The sequence below is a fragment of the Sardina pilchardus genome, chromosome 10, assembly GCF_963854185.1.
Source record: "Sardina pilchardus chromosome 10, fSarPil1.1, whole genome shotgun sequence".
In the NCBI taxonomy this organism is placed as follows: domain Eukaryota; kingdom Metazoa; phylum Chordata; class Actinopteri; order Clupeiformes; family Clupeidae; genus Sardina; species Sardina pilchardus.
In genome coordinates this window covers 7230163-7250862 of record NC_085003.1, presented here as the reverse complement: position 1 = coordinate 7250862, position 20700 = coordinate 7230163, and the positions used below count along the sequence as shown (strand labels likewise).

At 49.5% G+C, this 20700-nt stretch overlaps 1 protein-coding gene across 1 annotated transcript in view; it reads right to left on the bottom strand.

The window, feature by feature from the left end:
- LOC134093874 (PDZ domain-containing RING finger protein 4-like) overlaps window positions 1-20494 on the bottom strand; it is a 39709-nt gene extending 19215 nt beyond the window's left edge. Inside the window, exon 1 of the mRNA XM_062547166.1 lies at window positions 20426-20494. Coding sequence (XP_062403150.1) covers window positions 20426-20494 — 69 coding nt within the window. The remainder of the gene's footprint in view (window positions 1-20425) is intronic.
- Window positions 20495-20700: the final 206 nt, after the last annotated feature.

Genomic DNA, 20700 nt, shown 5'->3' with positions numbered 1-20700 from the left:
GGAGAAGATGACAGGAGAGGAGAAGAGAGGAGGATTGGAGAGGAGAGGAAGAGAGGTCATAGACGGTGACGGTGGACCGTGGGTGAGTGTGCACTGTCAGCAGGCCCGCCCAGCCAAGCACAGCTGCGGCCCACAGATAGAGCAGCTGCTGCTGATGCATCTGTCCTGCAGTGCAGAGGGAGATAAAGCACAGACACGCACAGTATGCAAAGACTCGGACAAGGGTGAACTCTACTGTATCAACTACCAGAGATACATTGCACATCAGATACCTTAATATACATTCAGGCGTAAGGAAATAAGCAACCTACAGAGGACCATTGCTCTGAAAGCACTATTCATCAGGGAGAGGACACTGCACCTTTCCCACAAAAATTATTTACACTAAGAAATGCCACAGAATTGTGCTCATCTTTTGCACCGTGTGGGTCTGCCTGGACCACCAAAGTGTATTTGTTTTCTTCCCCCACTGGATAACAGGACAATGCATGTGGAGCTCTGCTGGCCAAATGTGCCAGTTCCTCTCCCACTCATCCCAGTCTGGGGGCACAGGGGGCTTTGGCTGTCAGCCGCTCTCTCTAAGAGGCTCTGCTGAAGTGGATGCCACTTCATGCACAACAACGCAAACTGTCAACTCCACCTCTGTGCACACCGAATCAATTTGCATGTCCATAAATGCAATTCCTCATCCACCATTCCCGCCTCCTATGCCGCCTTTAAAAAAAAAGGGTAATTCCCATTCCCGGTGCTGAGCCGGAGCGATTGGGAACACACTCCTGGAGCTCACAAAGGCAGGGGTTTCCATTCACTGAGCTAAATGTCTCATTTCAATAATAAGTGTCAGGCTAAAATATGACCAGCGGCCCGGTACAGTAGAGGTGCTATGACTGCATAAATCACCTGGAGACAGATTCCCCATTCCACCCCCACCCTCAACCCCCCCTCAGTCTGGGCCTCTCCCAATGTTCTCAGTGCTGCTCCAGTGACACCAAACTGCGCTTAAAAAAAAAGGGGGAGTGGGCCACCAGGGAAATCTCGCAATCCCCGACATCTCCACAAGCGCCCGCTAACAGCCAGCCTTTAGCCCACACCGCAGCTCCGGAGAACATCGCCGTCGCTCCCTCCCTCTCTTTCGGCCTCCAGCTATTTTTCACTTTTGGAAAACCCACTCAGTTCTGCTTGGCTTCGCGACCTTCATGTTTGACAAACAGGAGCAATTTCCCCCCTCTCTGCTCAGCCCTTGACCATGTTCACTTTTCCGACGCCGATGTCAGTCACCGGTTTTTACGGCCTACTTGCTCAGACGACTTGTCAGCCACACATATAATACACTTGCCACTCAAAGAGAACTGTTCTGTCGATAACATGTCCCCACAAAACACAAACATGCTAGTTACAGATTGTAAACAAATCGAACATACAAGATAGGCGGTCACCAAACTTGATATGGTTGCATAAATATAGCACACCTAGCTGATTAATATGGGCTATACTGTACAGTGGCGCTGCTCCCTGGGGCTCTGTCCCAATTCAGTGCCTCTGTGTTCAGAGCTCATAGACTCATTACAGCAGAATGCTGAGACACAAACTTAAAAGTATAGAGAGAGGGTCTTAGAGGAACCTCCACCAATGACCAATAGCACATGGCCCCTGGGACAGGAACGCTATGGTGAGGTCAGGTGTGAGAGGATTTCAACAGCACTTTTACAGTAGGTCCCTCTCTGCAATATGGTAACAACTAATTTGTTTCTAAGTGAAATTAGTAAGTGGAAATATTTTCTACAGTACCTCAAGGCACATGACACTCAAATACTTTAGCTAAAATGATCTTTAGATGTAAATGTAATTTCTGTATCTCACTCACACATTGAATATTGTTAAAGAAATTTTAATTAAAATGGGGAGAAATGATACTCTGTGAAATTACAATTCCATAATGGCAATATAATGGTTCAATTCTCTCTATAAAACATAATGACAGTGGGATTAAAGCTAAATGGTAGATTAATCAAATGAATGGTTTTCTAAAAGTATGGGAAATGTAGTAGCCCATATGCTTAACAGACATGTAAAAATAAAGGGCCTCTCAAACCATTCCTATTAGAAACCCTGAGTATATTTAAAGAGAAGAAAGGAACCGTTTGCTGGAGACTTAAGCTTATCCAAGCATAAGCCTACCACCTGTGGAAATCTGATATGAGCTGTAAAAATGCTTTGAGTGATCAGATCTGGGATTGTAAGCTGATAGTACTTGAGGAAAAGTTGGCTTTGATTTGGTCTGTTAAAGGTAATTAATGAGACAGGGTGGGGAGAACGTGAGCAGAGACAGTTGTTCATGGAACACAGCGGACGTTTGCGTCTTAAGAGCTAAATCTCAGATAAATCTGGGCTTTACTGAGACTGGAATTGAAGGCTGGGCCTAAGTAAGTAATTAAAGTCCCTTGAGAGACATTGCAAATCAACAACCAAGGTTTTTCTTCACTCTCAGCCAATTATTTGAAATTCTTCTTGAAATACTTCTGGAAGCCTTTCATCATGTGAAAAAAATGGAGTGTCAATCTATTTCATATCAAACATTCTCTGGAATGGATTTACTCTGCTTGATAGTGTGATATCTTATTCTGTGTTGACTTTAAATAAGCTTTATAAAAAATCATCACTTAGCACTCAGCTAAACCAAAGACGTCATGCACAGCTGGGAGTAATATCACACAGATCACAATATTTTCCAATGTAACAAGGTTCATCACCAGCGGTGGCTTTCATTAAAAAAAAAAAAAACACATCTAATCTGGCAAGTTGTGACTTCCCTTCTGTTTACCTAGAGACCTCAAGCTGCTTCCTGTAGTCTGACTGCATCCTTTTCGCAAGCAGGGTAGAGAGACAGAGAGAGAGAGAGAGAGAGAGCGAGAGATAGCAGATTTAAAAGCCAAGATCGTGCCCCACACATTAATTCTCACTTCCCTGACACCCAGAGTGCACCGCTCCGAAAGCAATTAGCATGGGGATAAGCACTATTTACATAATCGGAGACACGCGCCTGCCCACAACAAAGACTTGGTGGCGCCGGCTCACGCACTGCCAGGCTGTCATACCGAGGGGCTTCGCTCTAGACCTTCATTATGGCGGGGACCTCATCAGAGGGTGGCAACACACAAGCTTCAGATGTAACAAGTACGGGGAGGGCAAAGGGTCAGGCAGGACCCCTGCTGCTGCCCATTGATCTGCCTGTTAGGCGGTAATTGGGAGCCTGGTGAGGTGTGGAAAGTCAAGAGGCTGGTGGATTGATGGACCCCCTGGCCCTAAGGAAGGAAATATCAAATTGAACAGAGGCATGAAGGGGAAAAGGGACAGATAGACAGTGAGAGGAAGAGAGAGAGAAAGAGGTCAAGAAGACAGACATTCAGACAGACGGACAAAAAAACAGGTAGACGAAAGCCCAACGCATTCAACTTCATTATCTCTATGAACCAGCCAGCTAAGATGAAATCTCTCTGTAATAAGGTGATTCCCATTTAAAAATAAATGAATAAATAAATCTGTGATGAGTGGTCTCAATGATAGTGGATCACCCGTGATACCCTCAACACATACAACACAATACACCAGATGTTAGGTGTAGCCTCCTTGGGTAGCCTCCAGTAACATTCACATTGACTATAGTTCATTTCAAGACTCTAATTCAAGACTTGGGAACAACCATTAGGTGGGTGTGTGAGGGGTGGGGGGGCTGAAGTGTCTGACAGCAAAATGACTCTCTTGTGATTAAGTGTCAAGCCACCAACCCACTGACGACTGGAGCGTTTCTCATGTCAAATGGTGAAATTAGAGGTTAGGGACTAGAGAGCATAGAAAGTGTGAGCCCAGACGATCTAAGTGAGTGTGAGTGCCCCCTCCCCTCTCCACGTCTTTGAAGAGTGACAAAGGCAACATATTCAGCAGCTGGGTATCTCACATGGCGCTTCATTTGTGCTCAAAGGGTTCCACCAGGTTTTGCTATTATGGACAAAAACATTTAACTCTCTACATTTAATCAGCCTCTAACACTGGGTTGGGCTCAGTATTGAGAGTCGTCAGACAAAACAAACTGAACATAAGTCTGGGACATCTGATGATAACCCGCCATAAAACCAAAGCATATCCTGATAATGCATAGGAAAAGCAGATGATAACGATGGTCAATCTTTAAGGTAAATATCTCTCAGCGCGCCTCACTGCCCCATGTGTTGGTCCAAACAAGGTGAGACTATGTGGAGAGTAAGAGAGGTTGGCGTCGGTCTCTTGTCTTCAACACCACTTCCCCTCGCACACTTTTCCGAGTAAGTAAACAGTCCCGACGGGCGACAGGAAATGGGATGTGACTCAGGGACGAGACGACTCCCTGCTGTGGCTAACCGCTCGTGATTACACAGCACAAACAAATAAAGCTATCCTACAATAAAAGCCGCCCCAGGCAGCCCCACTGCATTACATATGCAGGCAACCTCCGTCATCTCGCCAGAGATAAGTTCTCATCATCACTCTCTCATAATAACGCCAATACGGGACGCGTTCATAGCTTTGATAGGAGATGATGCTGGCTGATAGTCGGCCCTGACAAAACATTTTAATAACTGGTGCCGATGATAAGGGAATATGTTTTGAATGCAGATAGCGTCGAAGGGTTTGTGGCCAGTGAGGGAAGGACGTTTAATGGGTAGAATAAATCACATTGCGCGAGGTTTTGTCTCTGGCACTGCGTTAGCTGAGAGCGGTCTGATTGTTGACACATGTAAGGCAAACGTTAAGGAGCTCATAAAAGTGAGGAAACATGAAAAGAAAGAGGAAGGGAAATGGAGGTGTGTGGGATGGTGTGTTTACAGAACAACACAAATGTCTGCCGGGGAGAGAGGAAGGAAGTTTATTATTGACCTCAATATTGCGCTGTATCAAGTGAGAAAAAGGCAGTCTCTTTGGCAGGCTCTGGGCTCCAAGCTATCATCTGCTGTTCTCACACAGTGCTGAGTGCTGGACAAACTTCTCCTCCAGCCCAAATCAAACAGCACGGAGCACACCTCCACTGACATTTTTATAGAGGAGAAGAACAAATAGTTTGCTCCAGAGTAAACCCTTCATGTCATTCACTGATGTATGAGATCTTTGTTTTACTCTGTGAAATAATGAGGATTGTATAAAGAACTTTGAAGTTATTTGCCAGAAGTTTAAGAAGACACCGCTAAACTTTGTAAAGATCATCCAGAGATTCTTTGGGCATTAATATTATTAAGTCGAACGGAAACATCTATTAAACAAATACTGTGCCCCCAGTGGGGGCAATAAAGACTTGTCCACAGAGGTAATTACTTGCAGGCTGGGTATGTATTTGCACTGCGTCAACTCCGCCGTCATTTACTGATGGATTTTATTTCACTTTCAGACAGGAGACGCTCGTTGGGCGCTCCTTAATGAAATCAACGGCACAATGAATTATTGAAAGTAGATGTCACTCTTTCCACGGAGCATGCCAATTTCGACATAATGAAATGCCTCTCAAACATGTCCGCCACGCATAACAGTCGATGAGCGAGCTTGTAGAGGAAACAAACGATTGCCTAACCCCCTGCCCTGTCCTCCTTGTGCCCCCTCCCTGCCCCCCCCCCCCACAAGCGGTAATGAAGGAAGGTGGCTGTGCGCACCTACCCAGACCCATGCATACACAAACAAGCCTGGAGGAATATTGATTGCGCCTGTCTCCTTCCTGGGATTAAGCAGGCCAAACGTTGCGGCGCGTCTCTCTCCGCAAACAGTACATTAAGACTGGGAATTCAATTATTTAAGCCGCATGGCAGGTGTGCGACCCTGCGGAAGTGAGTCTGCCGTCACGCTCGCCGGTCAGACTCATGTATTGAACATCCGCGCCTGGATTGGATGGTTCTGATTGCGGAGGGTGGGGGCCCGTGGGGAGTCGGTGGTTGGTGTGTGTGTGTGTGTGGGGGGGTGCACTGTGGCACTGCCTCTTCGGCTGGCGGCGCTCCCTGGCGTTAATGGGCGTAATGACGGATTGTTCCACGCAAGGGTCCCCCGCTCATTTATTCTCATTCCGCCAAGAGCCTGGCGAGACCGCAGCCACAATCAAGAACCCCCCACCCCCCACCCCACCTCACACACACCCTCCTTCCCCCTTTTAATTCCCGCTCAAATTTACTGCCTGATTGACTAATGGAAGTGGCCTGCAGTTCTCGCCTTTTCTCCACCGCCAGGCAGGCTCAGGAGGCCTAACAGCGTCATTATGGCCGTATCAGCCTCTAATCAACAATTAAAAAATGACACTATTACTCTGATAGCGTCAAGCTGTTTCCATGAATATGTGGACAAATACCCTCCTGATTGGAGAGGATCGAGAGGGCCGAGGAGAGGGGACAGTGGAGGTGACCTGTGGTGCCAAATCAGTGATGCCAGAGGTGACTTCTGGACAGTGAGATGGACAGGGTGGAGGACCAGACGAGGTGGACATCTGCTGTCACAGGGGTGCCCAACAGCGGTGAGCTGGGAGTGGGGGCAGTCTCAGTGGCACGGCTGGGAGGTGGACGATATGAGTTGAGGGGTGTGGGGAGGTGGGGGTGGGCACTGGGAAGGGCCTGCTGTGCCACGTCTGTCTCCGCCGTCGCCTGCGAGCCCTCGGTGCCCCACGAGCAGGTGCTTAATTGGAGGATGGCTCCTGCCAAGCGTGAGGAAAGGGCTGCCTCGGTTGCCCGCGTGCCAGTCAGGTGGCGTCTGGGAGCGGGCGAGCGAGCCACAGTCCGTCCCCACACCCCCCCCCCTCGGTGTTACGTGCGCCATCTTTCAGATTGACCGGGTGGCCGCGCGCGGTAGCGGCTCGCTCCGTGACGCCGGCGCTCTCCTCCAATGGGAGCCGGCGCCGCAGCTCACCCGCAGCTCACCCGCGCCTGAACTCCTTTTGTTCTCGCCTCGCGCAAGGAGGAGAGTGATTAGATCCATTTAGACCACAGCAACGCCTGGCAAGCGAGCCCATCTCATGTGGAGCCAATGCAACACCAGAACGGGACCAAATGGCTTCCGTGATTGGAAAGCAGAGGGGGTGGCATTGGGGGGAGGTTTGGTTGGTCGGGGATGGTTGGGGATAGGAGGGCATCCGTGCCAAATCCACCCAGTGTTTCATAATTAGATGAGCGCAATTGGTGGGGAGCAAAAGCGTCTGCTCTGCTACGATTCTCCGATAACGATTCTCGAAGATGGAAAACCTGGGACGGGAGCCCGGTGGCGGAGATAATTAGAGACCCGGCAGAAATACCCGGCGCAAAGAAAAGCTGTGTTTAAAGTATACTGTGAGCAGACCGCGTGGCCCGAGCCCATGTGGCACACTGAAATTGGCACGGCTCTCCTGCTGCAGGCTGGAGCAGGATCAGTGGAGGAGGAGACCTCAGCCTCAGCACCACCACAGAACACTACAGACGGAACGCACACAACAAACGCCACAGCAGTAATCTTATTCATTCACTCACTCATTCATTCAATATGATCATATTCATCAATCATTTGTTGTTGGTATTTAAATTACCGTAATTTCTCAAGTATTAGCCGTGGCAGTACATTCATTTTGCAAAATTTCTTCAGTTTAGAGAGGTTAATACACGGGGGTAGTTATTATGGTATTAATATGGTTTGGTTTCTTTTAACTTGCATTAAACACTGTCCTGTGGCTTATACACAGTGCGGCTAATAAATTACTGTAAAGTCCATGTTTGATAAAAACAAATGCATGCATGTACTGTATATTACAGCCATTTCACGGTCCAGAACAGTTGCTGTGAGGCTGTTATAGCAGTGCCACGTTGTCCACCCATCTTGTCCATCTGACTGCTCATTCCGAGCTGCAGCATGCCAAGCGTGAGCCGGAGCGCCGGGATCACTGGCACGAGCGTGCGGGGTCATAGGTCAAGTCTGTCCCGTTTCCGGACTGAGGCCGCTCCGTCCAAGAGTCCTCTGGCCTTTGGCTCGTGTTGCGTCCGAAACAAACGTCTGGTGCTGCGGCGGCCGTTAGCCAACTCATGCAGAACAGCATGTAATGAGACCATTTAATAATTCAGATCTGGACTGTCGGATAGAGATAAACCGCACGACAACGCTGATTTAACTGGCTCTCCATAACCAAGTCCAGTCATGAATGGAGGTGTATATTGCGTTTTAGTAATTCCGTTTGAGAGCTCTGAGGAAACTCTATGGCGAGCATCAAATACAGAGGGGAGGGTTATGCTCTGGTCTGTGCCAGGTGGATGACAACTGCATGAATTATAAATGCTATATCGTAAATGACAAAGGAACCATATTCAAAGTTTTAAACCTGCCAGTGTGATTTAATGTGGTAACATTTAGTGAAATGATGGCACATACTAAAATAACATATTAGAACATCAAAGCTCGTAAATTTCCACAGCAGTCTATCCCGGTTAAAAGACACAAAGCAGTGGACATGTGGACACTCCGTGGGAGAGAAATGAACTCGCGTTTCATATGCCTGCACGATTCCCAGGGCATCTTGGGTATTTCTTTCTGTGGGGGCAGAAATAAACACCTTCCCCAGGGGTGTGGCACACATGTGCACACACACACATATACACGCACACGCACACACACATACACGGACGAGAATCCTATTTGTTGTGAAGCGCTGGTCTGTATACTGTAAGACAGATTCATCTTGTGTTTGTGGGGGAATGCCAGACCTGATGAACGTCTGCCCTGGAGAGGAATAAGATTCAGACCAAGTCTCCGTCTGACACAGAAAAAAAACCCCATCCCTCTGGCATCTCTCCCTCCCTCTCCCTCTCTCTTTCCCCCTCTCTTCCTCTGCTCTGCTATCTCTTTCTCCTTCTTACTCTGTCTTTCCACTCTCTTTTTCCACAATTCCTAAAAGAGATGCTACTATTGATTAGTGTGCACGGCTCCTCTGGCAGTCTCACAGCTGCCTACGAGGTAACTGCTGCTTCCAAACCCATCGCTGCGAACCCCTCAGGTGAAACCGTTCCCTTACCTCCCATCGTTACAGACTTGAGGGGAAAAGATTCCAGACAAAAGCGATGTTCCCCCTGGTTGCCCCCCCCCCCCCCCCCTTATTTATTTATTTATTTATTTAGATCAAATTTGCACCATGTCTCGGAGATAACCGTTTCAAACAGTCCTCGGAGATTTGGAGAAACAAAAACACTCGCACTGTTTTAAAAGTGATAATGAGTGTCGTGGGGGAGAAATCTTTTCACACCGCAAGACAAGAGGAAGCTGTTCTCCACTCAACCCAGAGTGTGTCCCACTGGAAACTTGGCATCAGACAGACGAGTTTTTTGAGCGAGTACAGCAAGGGTGGTGGGGGGGGGGGAGTTAACAGAGTACATTACAGATACTAGACACATCTGCCCCATCCTCCGCTCCCCTGTCTCCTGTCTCTCGGTGTGACTGGCAGCCGCAGGCATCGGAGAGGAACGGACGTGAGCGATGACGACGCGGCTAGCGAATAATGATGAGCTCACGACACGTACGGCCATCCTGTTAAGACACTTCCTGACCGACGCTCTGCCGCCGCATGGACGGATGGGAATGAGACGGGTCGAGTTGCGGCGGTCAGATTAATCCGCCACGCTGCGGTGCCGGTCACGATCCACCCGGTCAGCGTCTCTTTCATGCCATTCCGCTAGGGCTTAACTCCACATGCAAAGGCTCAGCTGCTTTTGATGGGGTCGAATGTCTCGTGTGAGTGGCAGTCAGTCATCTTTGATGAGAGGGCACATAGCCATCTATTGTGGTGAATCAAAAAGCATAAAAGGGGTGAAGTGACCATGGAAAAGGATTCAGCGGTTAACCCACGAGACAAGGATCCTTGGTGATAGTATTCCTTTGAGTCTTATGAACTGGCACACTTTCAATTAAGAATCTCATTTTGGGGATCCTTTTGTGAATGACTAGCTTCGTTAAATAGATGGTTCAAGTGCTATTTGAGTCCTTTGACCCATTTGCTATGATAGGGCTACATGTAAAATGTTCACAAGCTCATATTCTGCTTGTCACCATTTTCTTCCCTGAATGTTATATCTGCCCTCAATATTATATCAGTGTCATTAAAATGCTCCAAATGCATATTTTGCGAGGAACATTATTTATCAAAACGAATTGCATTTGTGATTGTGCCTTTGGGTAAAACCCAGCTTTAAAATGAATAATTGACACTCCTGTTCTACAGCACATTGGACATAAAATTACAACACATTATTCATGTCCCGAGTTTCATTAAAACTTTGTAATTAAATAAGCTCAACCGCAACACTTTCCAAATAATACGGCCCGCTGTGAATGGATTTTGCCATTGGCTTTAATTGCCTCTGCTACAAAAGAGCCGGGTTCGACCTGTGTTCCTCCTCAATGGAGGAGGAATTGATTTCAACGGACAATGGCTCGCTGATCCTTAAGGCTTTAAGAGCTCGGCTCATTGAGGGTAGGAGAGCGCCCACCTCATTACACCGGGCCTATGGAAGTGTGTCAGTGTGTCAGCGCCACAAAGGCAGCACGAGCCGCACTCATCTGCACCCCAAAAAAGATCTCTCTCCGCATGCACCCAGGAGAGCCCACAGCCCATTGACCACGGGATCCGGCCCGAGCTTCGTGTGTAGTCGACTGTTGTGCAGGTTGTAATGCCTCTAATGTTGTCTCCCGTGTCTAGACTCCTATTGTGGAGGGAGACCTTTTTAGAGGTGCGTGCAATGCAAATGACTTTGCAGCTGGGCCGAGGAAGGCTTTGTTGTGCTCCTTATCGGCTCCTCTCTGGCACCGCCAAGGTGGTGTGTGTGAGTGTGTGTGTGTGTGTGTGTGTGTGTGTATGTGTGTGTGTGTGTGTGTGTGTGTGTGTGTGTGGAGGTGGGGCAGGCATCAGCGGCTCCCATCACCACTTGTCAGTCGGCCCTCTTATCAGAGGAGGTGCAGGGGGTGCTCGCTGACCTGGAGACTGACACTCGTTGCCGGCCGCCAGCTGATCTCCAGGCTCTGGCAGACATCAGACGCCCAAACCCAACAAGCCGCGCGCACACAGCTGCACACACACAGCTGCACACACACACACACACACACACACACACACACACAGACTCATATCTACACCTATTCTTCAGCTGCTTCAGTCTTGGAGCACCACTGTCACCTCTGGAGAGCTTCATGTGTGTGTATGTGTGTATGTGAGCATATGCGTGTATGTGTGTGTGTGTGTGTGTGTGTGTGTGTGTGTGTGTGTGTGTGTGTGTATGAGCATATGTGTGAGTGTACGTGTATCTAGATGTGTGTGAATACATATGTGTATGTATATATACGGACTTGTGGTCTCTGTCCAAGCCCTATCGCTGGACTGATCACATGAGCATCCCATTCTGACACGCGCCTCATTTTGTTCAGAATGTCAGCGCTGATCCTGGCTGGAGATACTCTCCTGGAGGAAACAGCAGCTACGGCCTCCAAGCATCCTCTCAGGCCCGATAAGAGAAGGTCTGGTCCCAGGCACCGCATTCCGGTAAATATCCCTCATCTGGAGAAACAACATGCTACAGCAGGCTACAGCAGGCTATAAAAGATGAGTTTATCCAGCAGGAGCGCACGCTAGTTAAATGTCAAGGTGCAGATGAATCACTGGAGGACACAGCGGAAAGTTCAAGAATTATCGGGAGTATTTTTTCTTTCTGCTGGACATCCTGATGGAAACAGTTCTTCTGAAGTTCATGGGGAATTGGCTGAAAGTGCCCTCTGCGGCGTGTTAAATAAACACAGGAAATACACGGCTGTAACTAAGCCAACAGGGCCACACGCTATTGACCTGTTACCATAAAGAGGTCACACACACTCTATTGACAGCCTGAGGCTGAGACTTAAGTCCCCATCACCTCCAGCCTATAGGCCAGATAAACAACAGTCTGCTCCTGCAGTCGTCTGGCATGGACTTAACAAGAGCCCAGTCTGGTGAGTGGTGGACCAAAGTGTGAAAAAATATGGAGTGTGGTCCCCCCCGTTTTAATTAGGGCACATAAATGTCACCCTCCTCGCCATGGCGACGGAATTAATGAGCGTTCCTTCTGTCTCCTTAAACGGAGCTAATCAGGCGCGGCGAGTGGCCCCTGCCCGCCGCCGCACACGGCCCCGCCGCTCCTGCCCGTGTTTTCATTTCGCGGCGGCCGCATTGTTTTATTCGCCGCTGACAGACCCGATGCCAAGCGGTCGGGGGGGTCCCCGCTATCGCCGGCACACCGGGCCGAAGGCTCGCATTTCATTACGGCGTGAAACAATCCTCCAGCTGGATTTATGCCGCCTCGTAAAAAAAAAACACAGAGAAGGTGGAGGGGGTGGGGGGTGGAGGGGGGTGGAGGGGTGGGTGGAGGTGATGGTGGTGGAAGTGTTGTCGGGAATGAGGGGGATGCTGCTTTGAAATGCATAAAATGTCATTTGTGTGAAAACGCGGCTATCTCGCGCTGGCAAACCAAATTTAATAATGTGTCTTTTCTTTTGTGGCGGGAGGAAAGCAGGCATTAATATTTCACTCATTGTCACTGAAGACGCCCGGGCGTATAGGACCGGGCAGATTGCAGGAGGAGGAATGTGAGCGCGTGTGCCGTGCCATTGTCCAATATTCATATCAATAAAGCCCATAAAGTCGCCCTGCCAGTGATCTACAGGCTCGGTGGAATTAATGAGCACGAGGCTTGGTTATGGAGAAATCTGTGCGGAATATTTTCGTCCGTCAATTCCGTTTTACTCGCTGTGTGTGGGTGACTCATGCTGACAGACTTTGATCTTAAAGAGTGAGTAAGAGTCGTTGGGGCATGACGCCGGGTTATTATTTTTGTTTTACTCACACAGTGATGCAGGCTGGTCTTACCTCACCCCCTGACCAATAGTGGCCACACAAGCGCAGGCGATCTGTCTCAACCCTCTGACAGGCTACGCGTTTGCCGCATTTGACCTTGGGGCTGACGTGATGAAGTGACGTGATCGTGTGCCTGAGATTTAGGAAAATCAATAAAGAAAAACAAACTAACCTGATCACATTATGTCACTGTTTCCACAACCCACTGACTGTAAAAAAAAACCCACTTAAACGTTCCAGTCAAAGCCTATGTCACCAGCGTAGCAGTGATGAGAGTGAGTGGGAGAGAGGATGGGTAATGCTAGCGTGACCTATTTAAAGATGTTTAAAGTTGGAACCCAGCAGAGTATGTGCATCCCTGGAGACTGCCTCTAATACAGTACATGCGTGGCAGTGTGTATGTGTGTGTGGCTGTGTGCACCTACTGTATGTGTGTTCATGTGTGTGTGTGTGTGTGTACAGTAAATGTGCATACATGTGTGTGTGTGTGCGCACGTGTATAGCGTACAGTAAGTGTGTTTGTGTGTGTCTGTGTATGTGTGTATGTGTGTGTACTGTATGTATGTATGTGTATACGCATGTATACGCATGTGTGTGTGTGTGTGTGTGTGTGTGTCTGTGTGTGTGTGTGTCTGTGTATACGCATACATACACGCAGGAGGGGCTATAAACAGGAGCAGTGTGTGTGTGTGTGTGTGTGTGTGTGTGTCTGTGTGTGTGTGTGTGTGTGTGTGTGTGTGTGTGTGTGTGTGTGTGCCCCCGTGTGTGGGCCGAGAGAGATGGCCGCGTGATGGTGATAAAACTCATTTTGAAGAGGCTGCGTGCGGAGGGTCATCGGGGCCAGCGGCGTGGCTCTGATACATCGCTGAAAAGGTCAACCTCGCTCTTATTGGGATAAGGAACAGGCACGGCAGGAAAAGGTCAATTCATCAACTCCCTCTTAAATCCTCCGCCGGCTTCCTGGAGGAGATTTAGTGGACTCGCTGATAAAACCCATCGACTCCATATCTGCACATTTATTAGCCTCCGTTGGATAGATAGATGACGCCACAATCTAGCGAAGCGCGGCTGACAAACCATTTACTGCTCCGAAAATGTGACCTCCCCTCATTTTGTTTCTCAAAATGAGAGACATAAATATGTCACAAATTCCCCATTTCAGCACGGAATTTTTTTGCAATTCAGACGTGGTCATGTGTTAAACGCGGGCCACTTGATTATGTAACATCCCCGGCGCGTGGTGTCTTGAACGCAGCCGCGGCGTGACGGGTGGTTTTTGACGCAGAAAAAGGTTGGGTAGGTCTGGTAAATATTGCAGGCGTTCGAGAAAAACGACAGACTCAGCGCTTTCCGATCTCATTTCCAGGGGGGGCTCGGGGAAAAAAAATAATTCCCCGAACGCTCGCCTGGCGCGGACGTCAGAGAGGACCGGGAGGCATCCGTTGTGGGCCCAACATGGCCGCTGACAGATCCGGAGCTTGATTAAAAGTGAGAGGATGGAGCGCGGGATCCTTTCTGAGCGGGATTGTCATAATGGCCAGGGCTCAGAAATATGGGTCCTGCACGGCGCCCCCAAACGCGCTGTCTCTTCATTTTGGGGAAATGGCTCAGGAGTGTGGATTATATTTCAGGATAATCACCTCAGGCGGACACCAGATCAATCAAGCCGTACATTTTTCTTCTTTTTCCCCCCTCTCCTCTAGTCCTTTCTTTGTTCTCTCCTATCAATTTTAATGGTTGAGGACCATCATTCAGAAAAATGTAATGGGACAACAAGATGGATGGGGGCATTTGTGGCTACGGGTCCAGGAGATGGGGACAATCTGGTGGGGGAGACGTTGGCTGCCAGAGGCCTGATGGCCAGAAAAATCACAAACACACAAAACACACGGACTGCAAATGTATGTGTACATATAAACACATACACATGCACAGGCCAATATAAAGCAGTCTATACATGCAGTTCACATACACACAAATGTACACACACAAAGACACACCCACAGCATGCACACACACTCACACACACACACAAAATGTACAGATGAAAAATGCACGGCACAACAACATAGCAAGGGTGCACCTTAATCTTTGCTATGTGAAAATAATGCAATCACAACACACAGTTGAGGACGTTTGACATGTATATGTAGGAAATTTAAAAGCCTGTCTCCATTTGGCAGCATTAATAGCAGCCCAAATATATCCTCCCAACCACTAGATGAGACTGCTGACTCCTCAGCAGCGGGAGTGATTTCCCTGGTGAACCATAGGGAACTACAGTTATGTGAAGCACTATTCTGGACAGCAGCCAGCTCTCCATAAGGCCGTATCCACACAGCGCAACTCGGACTCATGGGAATTGTAGGATGCAGTGACTCCCGGCCCCAGCGCTTATGAGTGATGTTACTTTCTCCTCCACAGTCAACTCAGCAGGATTGGTGCGGAACCCAGCCTTTGTACAGCACCCCCCGCCGGCTTCAGACCATGGGAGGAGGGAGAGCTTGCTCTGCGCCAGAAGAGCAACACAGAAAAACAGCTCCATACTTTAAATCCCCAAACCCATTTAGAACACCCATTAAATACTCTTCCGTGAGCGACAGTAACATACTTTGAACAAAAAAAAACCAACAACTAGGGTCAAGGTCACAATGTCATTGGGCTTTGGATTCATGGCATACAAGTATTGAGTTTCTGTGCTGATGTGCGCTGTTACAGTGTGTTGTACTGTACTGCAGGTCCAGGCCCAATGTAATAAGGGTTGTGCAGTGTAGTGTGTGGCTCTGGCTGTGCTGGGACTGTAATCTGCCATCTCGTTTAAAGAGCGGCCCATGAGCGCTCGCAGGCACGTATGCTGGCCGCTTGCTGCTCGTAAATCTTCTCTGCTACTTCTTTATCAGCCGATGATCAGGGCTGTTCTGCCTCATTAAACTGAGCCGCTCCTGAGTGTATACGCCTGTGTCCAGGCCCTCGCCAGAGCCCTGGCAGCCAGGTCCACTCTCCTCCCCCCCCCCCCCTCGATCATCACTCACTGTCTGTCCACCGCCGCGTTTAACGCCACAGCTCCGGGACCCCGCGGAACTCTCCGGAAACCCAGAAGTGCTAGAAACGCGAGGGAGGGCCATTAGGCAGCGATTAAGAACGAGGAGAGTGGCCGCGGAGTCAAAGAGGGCTGACTGGAGCTTGTCGTACTCTGGCAGGCGAGATGGGGCTCCACTGCTGCGCTAAGCTGTTGGGCGCTGTGTGCGCGGTGACAACGGACCCGTGGAGGACTGGCACCGCTCGGCTTTCTAAACCCCGTTCTTGGACGCGTCCGCCGGTTTCGGGCTGAATCAGCCACGGCTGGTCCCCCTCCGTCTCCCCGGCGGCCAAGAATCTGTCAAGCGGGCACAAAAGAGACCTCCCTGGGTTTGGAGCGCACTTACATCCACGAGGAGCTCCGAAAAGGAAGGGGGACCAAGACAAACAAAACAAAACAAGACCTCTCTCTCTCTCTCTCTCTCTCTCTCTCTCTCGCATAATAACACCCGCCAGTGCAGAGCCCACTGCACGCACCGACATCTGTGGTCCCGCTAATTAGCCCAAAAAGAGTCACACCTCGCTGCGTACGACTTCCACGAGGATGGCGGCGGTGACACTCTGGCGGGGAGGGGAGAGCGCAGGGATTTTCAATGCATGACAAGCTCGGAGAAAAACAGACTCCGACTCCGACTCCCACAGTAGGTCTACCACAGGGAGGGCCATTAATGTTGACGCCTGACGCTGGTTCGCTACAATCGGTTTAATTCCGCGGGGACACCCCGTCTATTTCTCCGCAACACTTACTTCTGTCTTCACGTCGTTCATGCATAAACAAACTTGCGCTTTTGAAAGAATAGTGACAGCTCATTCCAGACAGACATTTCTGTCTACTCAGCCACTCAGTGTCCCCCACACATTTGTCCGTTAGACAAAAGCAGGGAAGTTAAGCGCTGTGAAGAACTACTCATGTCATACTGTGAATGAATGAACTGGTGGAAAGTCTGCTTCAAAGAGGGCCGCCGAGGTTGCAAGTGTTTCAGCAAAGTTTTTGTTACTTTATGGATGGATGGATGGACAGTGTTATGTGACAACTAATCATAAAATGTTCATTGTCCAATGTAAGATTTTGATATGTGTTGCGAATATGATACAAGGGTTCCAGTCCCACCATTCTTACAGTGAACCCTGTTTCTGAAACTAAACAAGTCCAATGGAACATGTGCTTTCAGTTCAAATACTCGTACACAAAAAGCTTTTCTTTTCCCCTCCACTCGCAGTGCATTACTACAGTGTGACATAAAAACAGAACATATTTGGAAGGTGGAAGGTCTGGCCATTTCCACAGCCAAACACCTGCAGCGGTGTTGGAGCCACACTCATAAATCTTAAGCCACTCCTGGGACCAGGCAGACCGGAGCAGTGTCAAAGCTGTCCAGGCCGGGAGAGAGGAGAAAGAGAGAGAGAGAGAGAGTAAAGAATAGAGAGAAACAGGGAGAGGGGGAGAGAGAGAAAGAGAGAGAGGGGGAGAGAAGGAGCGAGATAAGGATAGAGGGAAAAAAGAGAGAAAGAAATAAGGAGAGAGGGAGAGAGAGAGGGAGAGAGAGAAAGAAAGAAGGAGAGAGGGATAGAGAGAGAGAAGGAGAGAGAGAAAGACTGAGCGGCCACCGTGACCAGTTTCTCTATGCCTCAGAGCCTCTTTATGACCAAACGACAGAGGGCTGCCTCTTGAGCCACTCGCACACAGAAAATGTACATAGCCTACAGTAAGGGCAAAACCCTGAGCGCTTAACAAGGGCAGAATCACAGAGGGAGACAAAAGGAAGTACTGTAGCAAGAAACCAGCATTAAATTGGTAGGGAAAGTGACAAGGAATCAGGATTATATTGGTAGTGAAAGTGACAAGGAATCAGAATTATATTGGTAGTGAAGGTGACAGGGAATCAGGATTATATTGGTAGTGAAAGCACTGGGATGCTCTTGTTCCAGACTGGTGCAGTCAGACAAACACGTTCAGAAGAATGCAAAATGCCACACATTGCCACCCCCCTTCCTTTTTCTCTTTTTCTTTCTCTTATTCGCTCCCACACCTCTCCCACTCTTCTTTCCCTCCTTGCCTCTGCCGATGGTGTGAGTCTAGGTGCTAGAGCCCAACAGAGTCTCTTTCACAGATGGAACAAAAAGACACCCCTTATCTGAAGCGCTTGTTCCTTCGACCGACCCTCCACCACCTTCACTCCCACCACCACCCTCACTCCCAGCAGCAGCAGCACCCCCACCCCCACCACCACCAGCAGCATCAGCAGCAGCACCACCCCACGCTCCCATCCTCTCCAAGGGTCTCTGCGAGCCAGCGCTCGGCTCCAGCTCCAGGCAACAACTGTGAGCGGCTGCAAATTTATCTACAGCGCAGGACGAGGAAGCAGAAAGAGAGAGAGAGAGTGAGAGAGAGAGAGCAGAGTGCAGATAGAGAGAGAGAAAGAGAGAGAGAGAGAGAGAGAGAGAGCAGAGTGCAGAGAGCATGCATATCGCCCCTTTGTACTCCAAGCTTTGAGACAAGCCAGCTGCAAGTGCCAGCGCGGTGTAGAATCTTCGCTTTTGACAACGGAATGGAAGCCTGCTACCAGCTTTTTGATGATCAGTCTTCAATCATGAACCTATTCAACGCCAAACTAAGCAAAGGAGCCAAGAAGCACATTACAGCTTTCCGTTTCTTTTTACACAACAGGAGCACATGGGAGATGGGAGAGCCGTGGGACAACTGTGTTGGACTGAGCCAAGTGCCTCAGAATGGCTTTCCGGATCTTTCTCCTTCCTCCTTCTCCTCAGGGTTTAGAGCTGACAAGCAGCTGAAGAAAGCCCACACATTTCCTCCACACGTTCTCATAAGCTCTGGTCTCTCTGACAACAGTGGCAGTGTCTTAGCGCCACTCGCTAGCGCACTCCAACTCGGGCTAAAGCCTGTGGCCATGGGTGGCAATTAACGAGGCTTAAACTCTTCCCATCTCACCACCAACACCACCACCCCCACCCCGCACCCACACTCTCACTGCTCTCCCGGCTGAGGAAGACATGTCACATCCAATTAATGCCGGAGGGATCATTTTATAAGGCGGCTAATGAGGCTAGCGATGAGGCTAGGGATGAGGCTGGGGCTGGCACGGCGTCGGAGGAACCGCGCGCTTCGGGAACCGGCCGGGGTGGCGTCACGGCGCGCGCTTCCGCCTGGGACACCCAGCCTCCGGCGCCCACCCTGGACGCGAGACTGGAACAGAGGGGGCAGCGACCCTGGGGGCAAGCAGGGGCAGTGGTGAGCGTGGGGGGGGGGGCATTGGGATAAGCTCCGTCTGAGACCACCGGCGTGGGCACACTGGCCAGACAGGGCAGAGTCACGGCTCAACTGCCTCAAACTCAACTGCCTCTGAGAACTCTGGCGTTGGATCTCATGCTTTGCTTAAAGATTTGTGTCAACAGTCAAGAGTGTCTTCAGTCTAGAGCGCTAATCTGTTATTAGCACTACAGTGCTGACATAAAACCACTCTCTACTACAAAATCCATTAGGAAACAAATCCATTCAACCACTCAACTGTAAGCAAACATGTAGCCCTGATGAGAAACTCAAACCTCCGAAATTCCAAATCCAATTCTGTCAATGTGCACCATTCTGTCTAAATGCAGCGTTTAGCCAACTAAACATTACAATGGAATGTTTCTCTCACTCTTTGATTCCAGCATCAGCATAATAACATCAGACCGACTAGGTGACACAGAAACGCTGCAGCTTATGCAGTAGCTCCTCACCAAAGACAATCAAAGCAGCTTTAACCCCAAACTGTCATACGAGTCCACTCGTCCCAGGTACTGTATGTGTGTGAGAGAAAGAAGGAGAGAGGGAGGACGAGAACAAGGAAAAGAGGGAGAGAGAGAATATCAGGAAGAGAGAAATCCATTTGTCCTCCTTTCAGCCTAGGGAGTACGCTCACAGACATACTCACACATCCTTAAGGAGAACATTAACCAGTAAAAGCTAGAAGCTCTCTGTCTTTCACACTCTCTCATAATAGTTTGTCTCCATAAAACACTTTCCACTTTCCCTTACCCAAAGCTTCCCTCTCCCTTTCTCTCTCTCTCTCTCTCTCTCTCTCTCTCTCTCTCTCTCTCTCTCTATCACTCTCACTCCTTCTATGTCCATCTTGAGAGAACTCTTGTCCCCCTCTACACCAGCTATATCCACATCATACTCTGCAAAGCAAATCAGACTGGACAAATGGAAACAAAATCGTTCTTCTTTACATGTCCACAACAATAACTGTCATCTCTCCAGCACTCCTCTCTCTCTGCCTCTCCCCATCCACTCTCTCTCTCTCTCTCCCACTCTCACTCTCACTCTCTCTCCGTCTCCGTCTCCGTCTTTCTCCAGCTGTCACTGTGCGGCGGGTCAGAGCGGTGAGCAGCTGTCACCGGCCAGTGAGTCCCACCTCCGTGCACACCTCCGTGCACACCTCCTCGTCTCCTTACCTGTGCGATCTCATAGAGCAGCTTGTAGTGTTCCTCTCTCTTCTGCAAAGTGCACAAATTGCAGCCCATCCTCGCCGTTCCGCCGCGCTTGCCGTCGCCTCACGTCACGTCGCCTCACGTCACGTCACGCGGGAGCCGCCAGGCGTCCGGTCCTCCTCGCGCGCCGGCCGTGGAACAGTGGACAGGGGCTCGCCCGCCAGACCAGTGCGCCGTGTCTCATCGGTCAATCCGTGGGCCAGGTGTCTCTCTCGGAAACATGTGCCGTGCGGCCACGC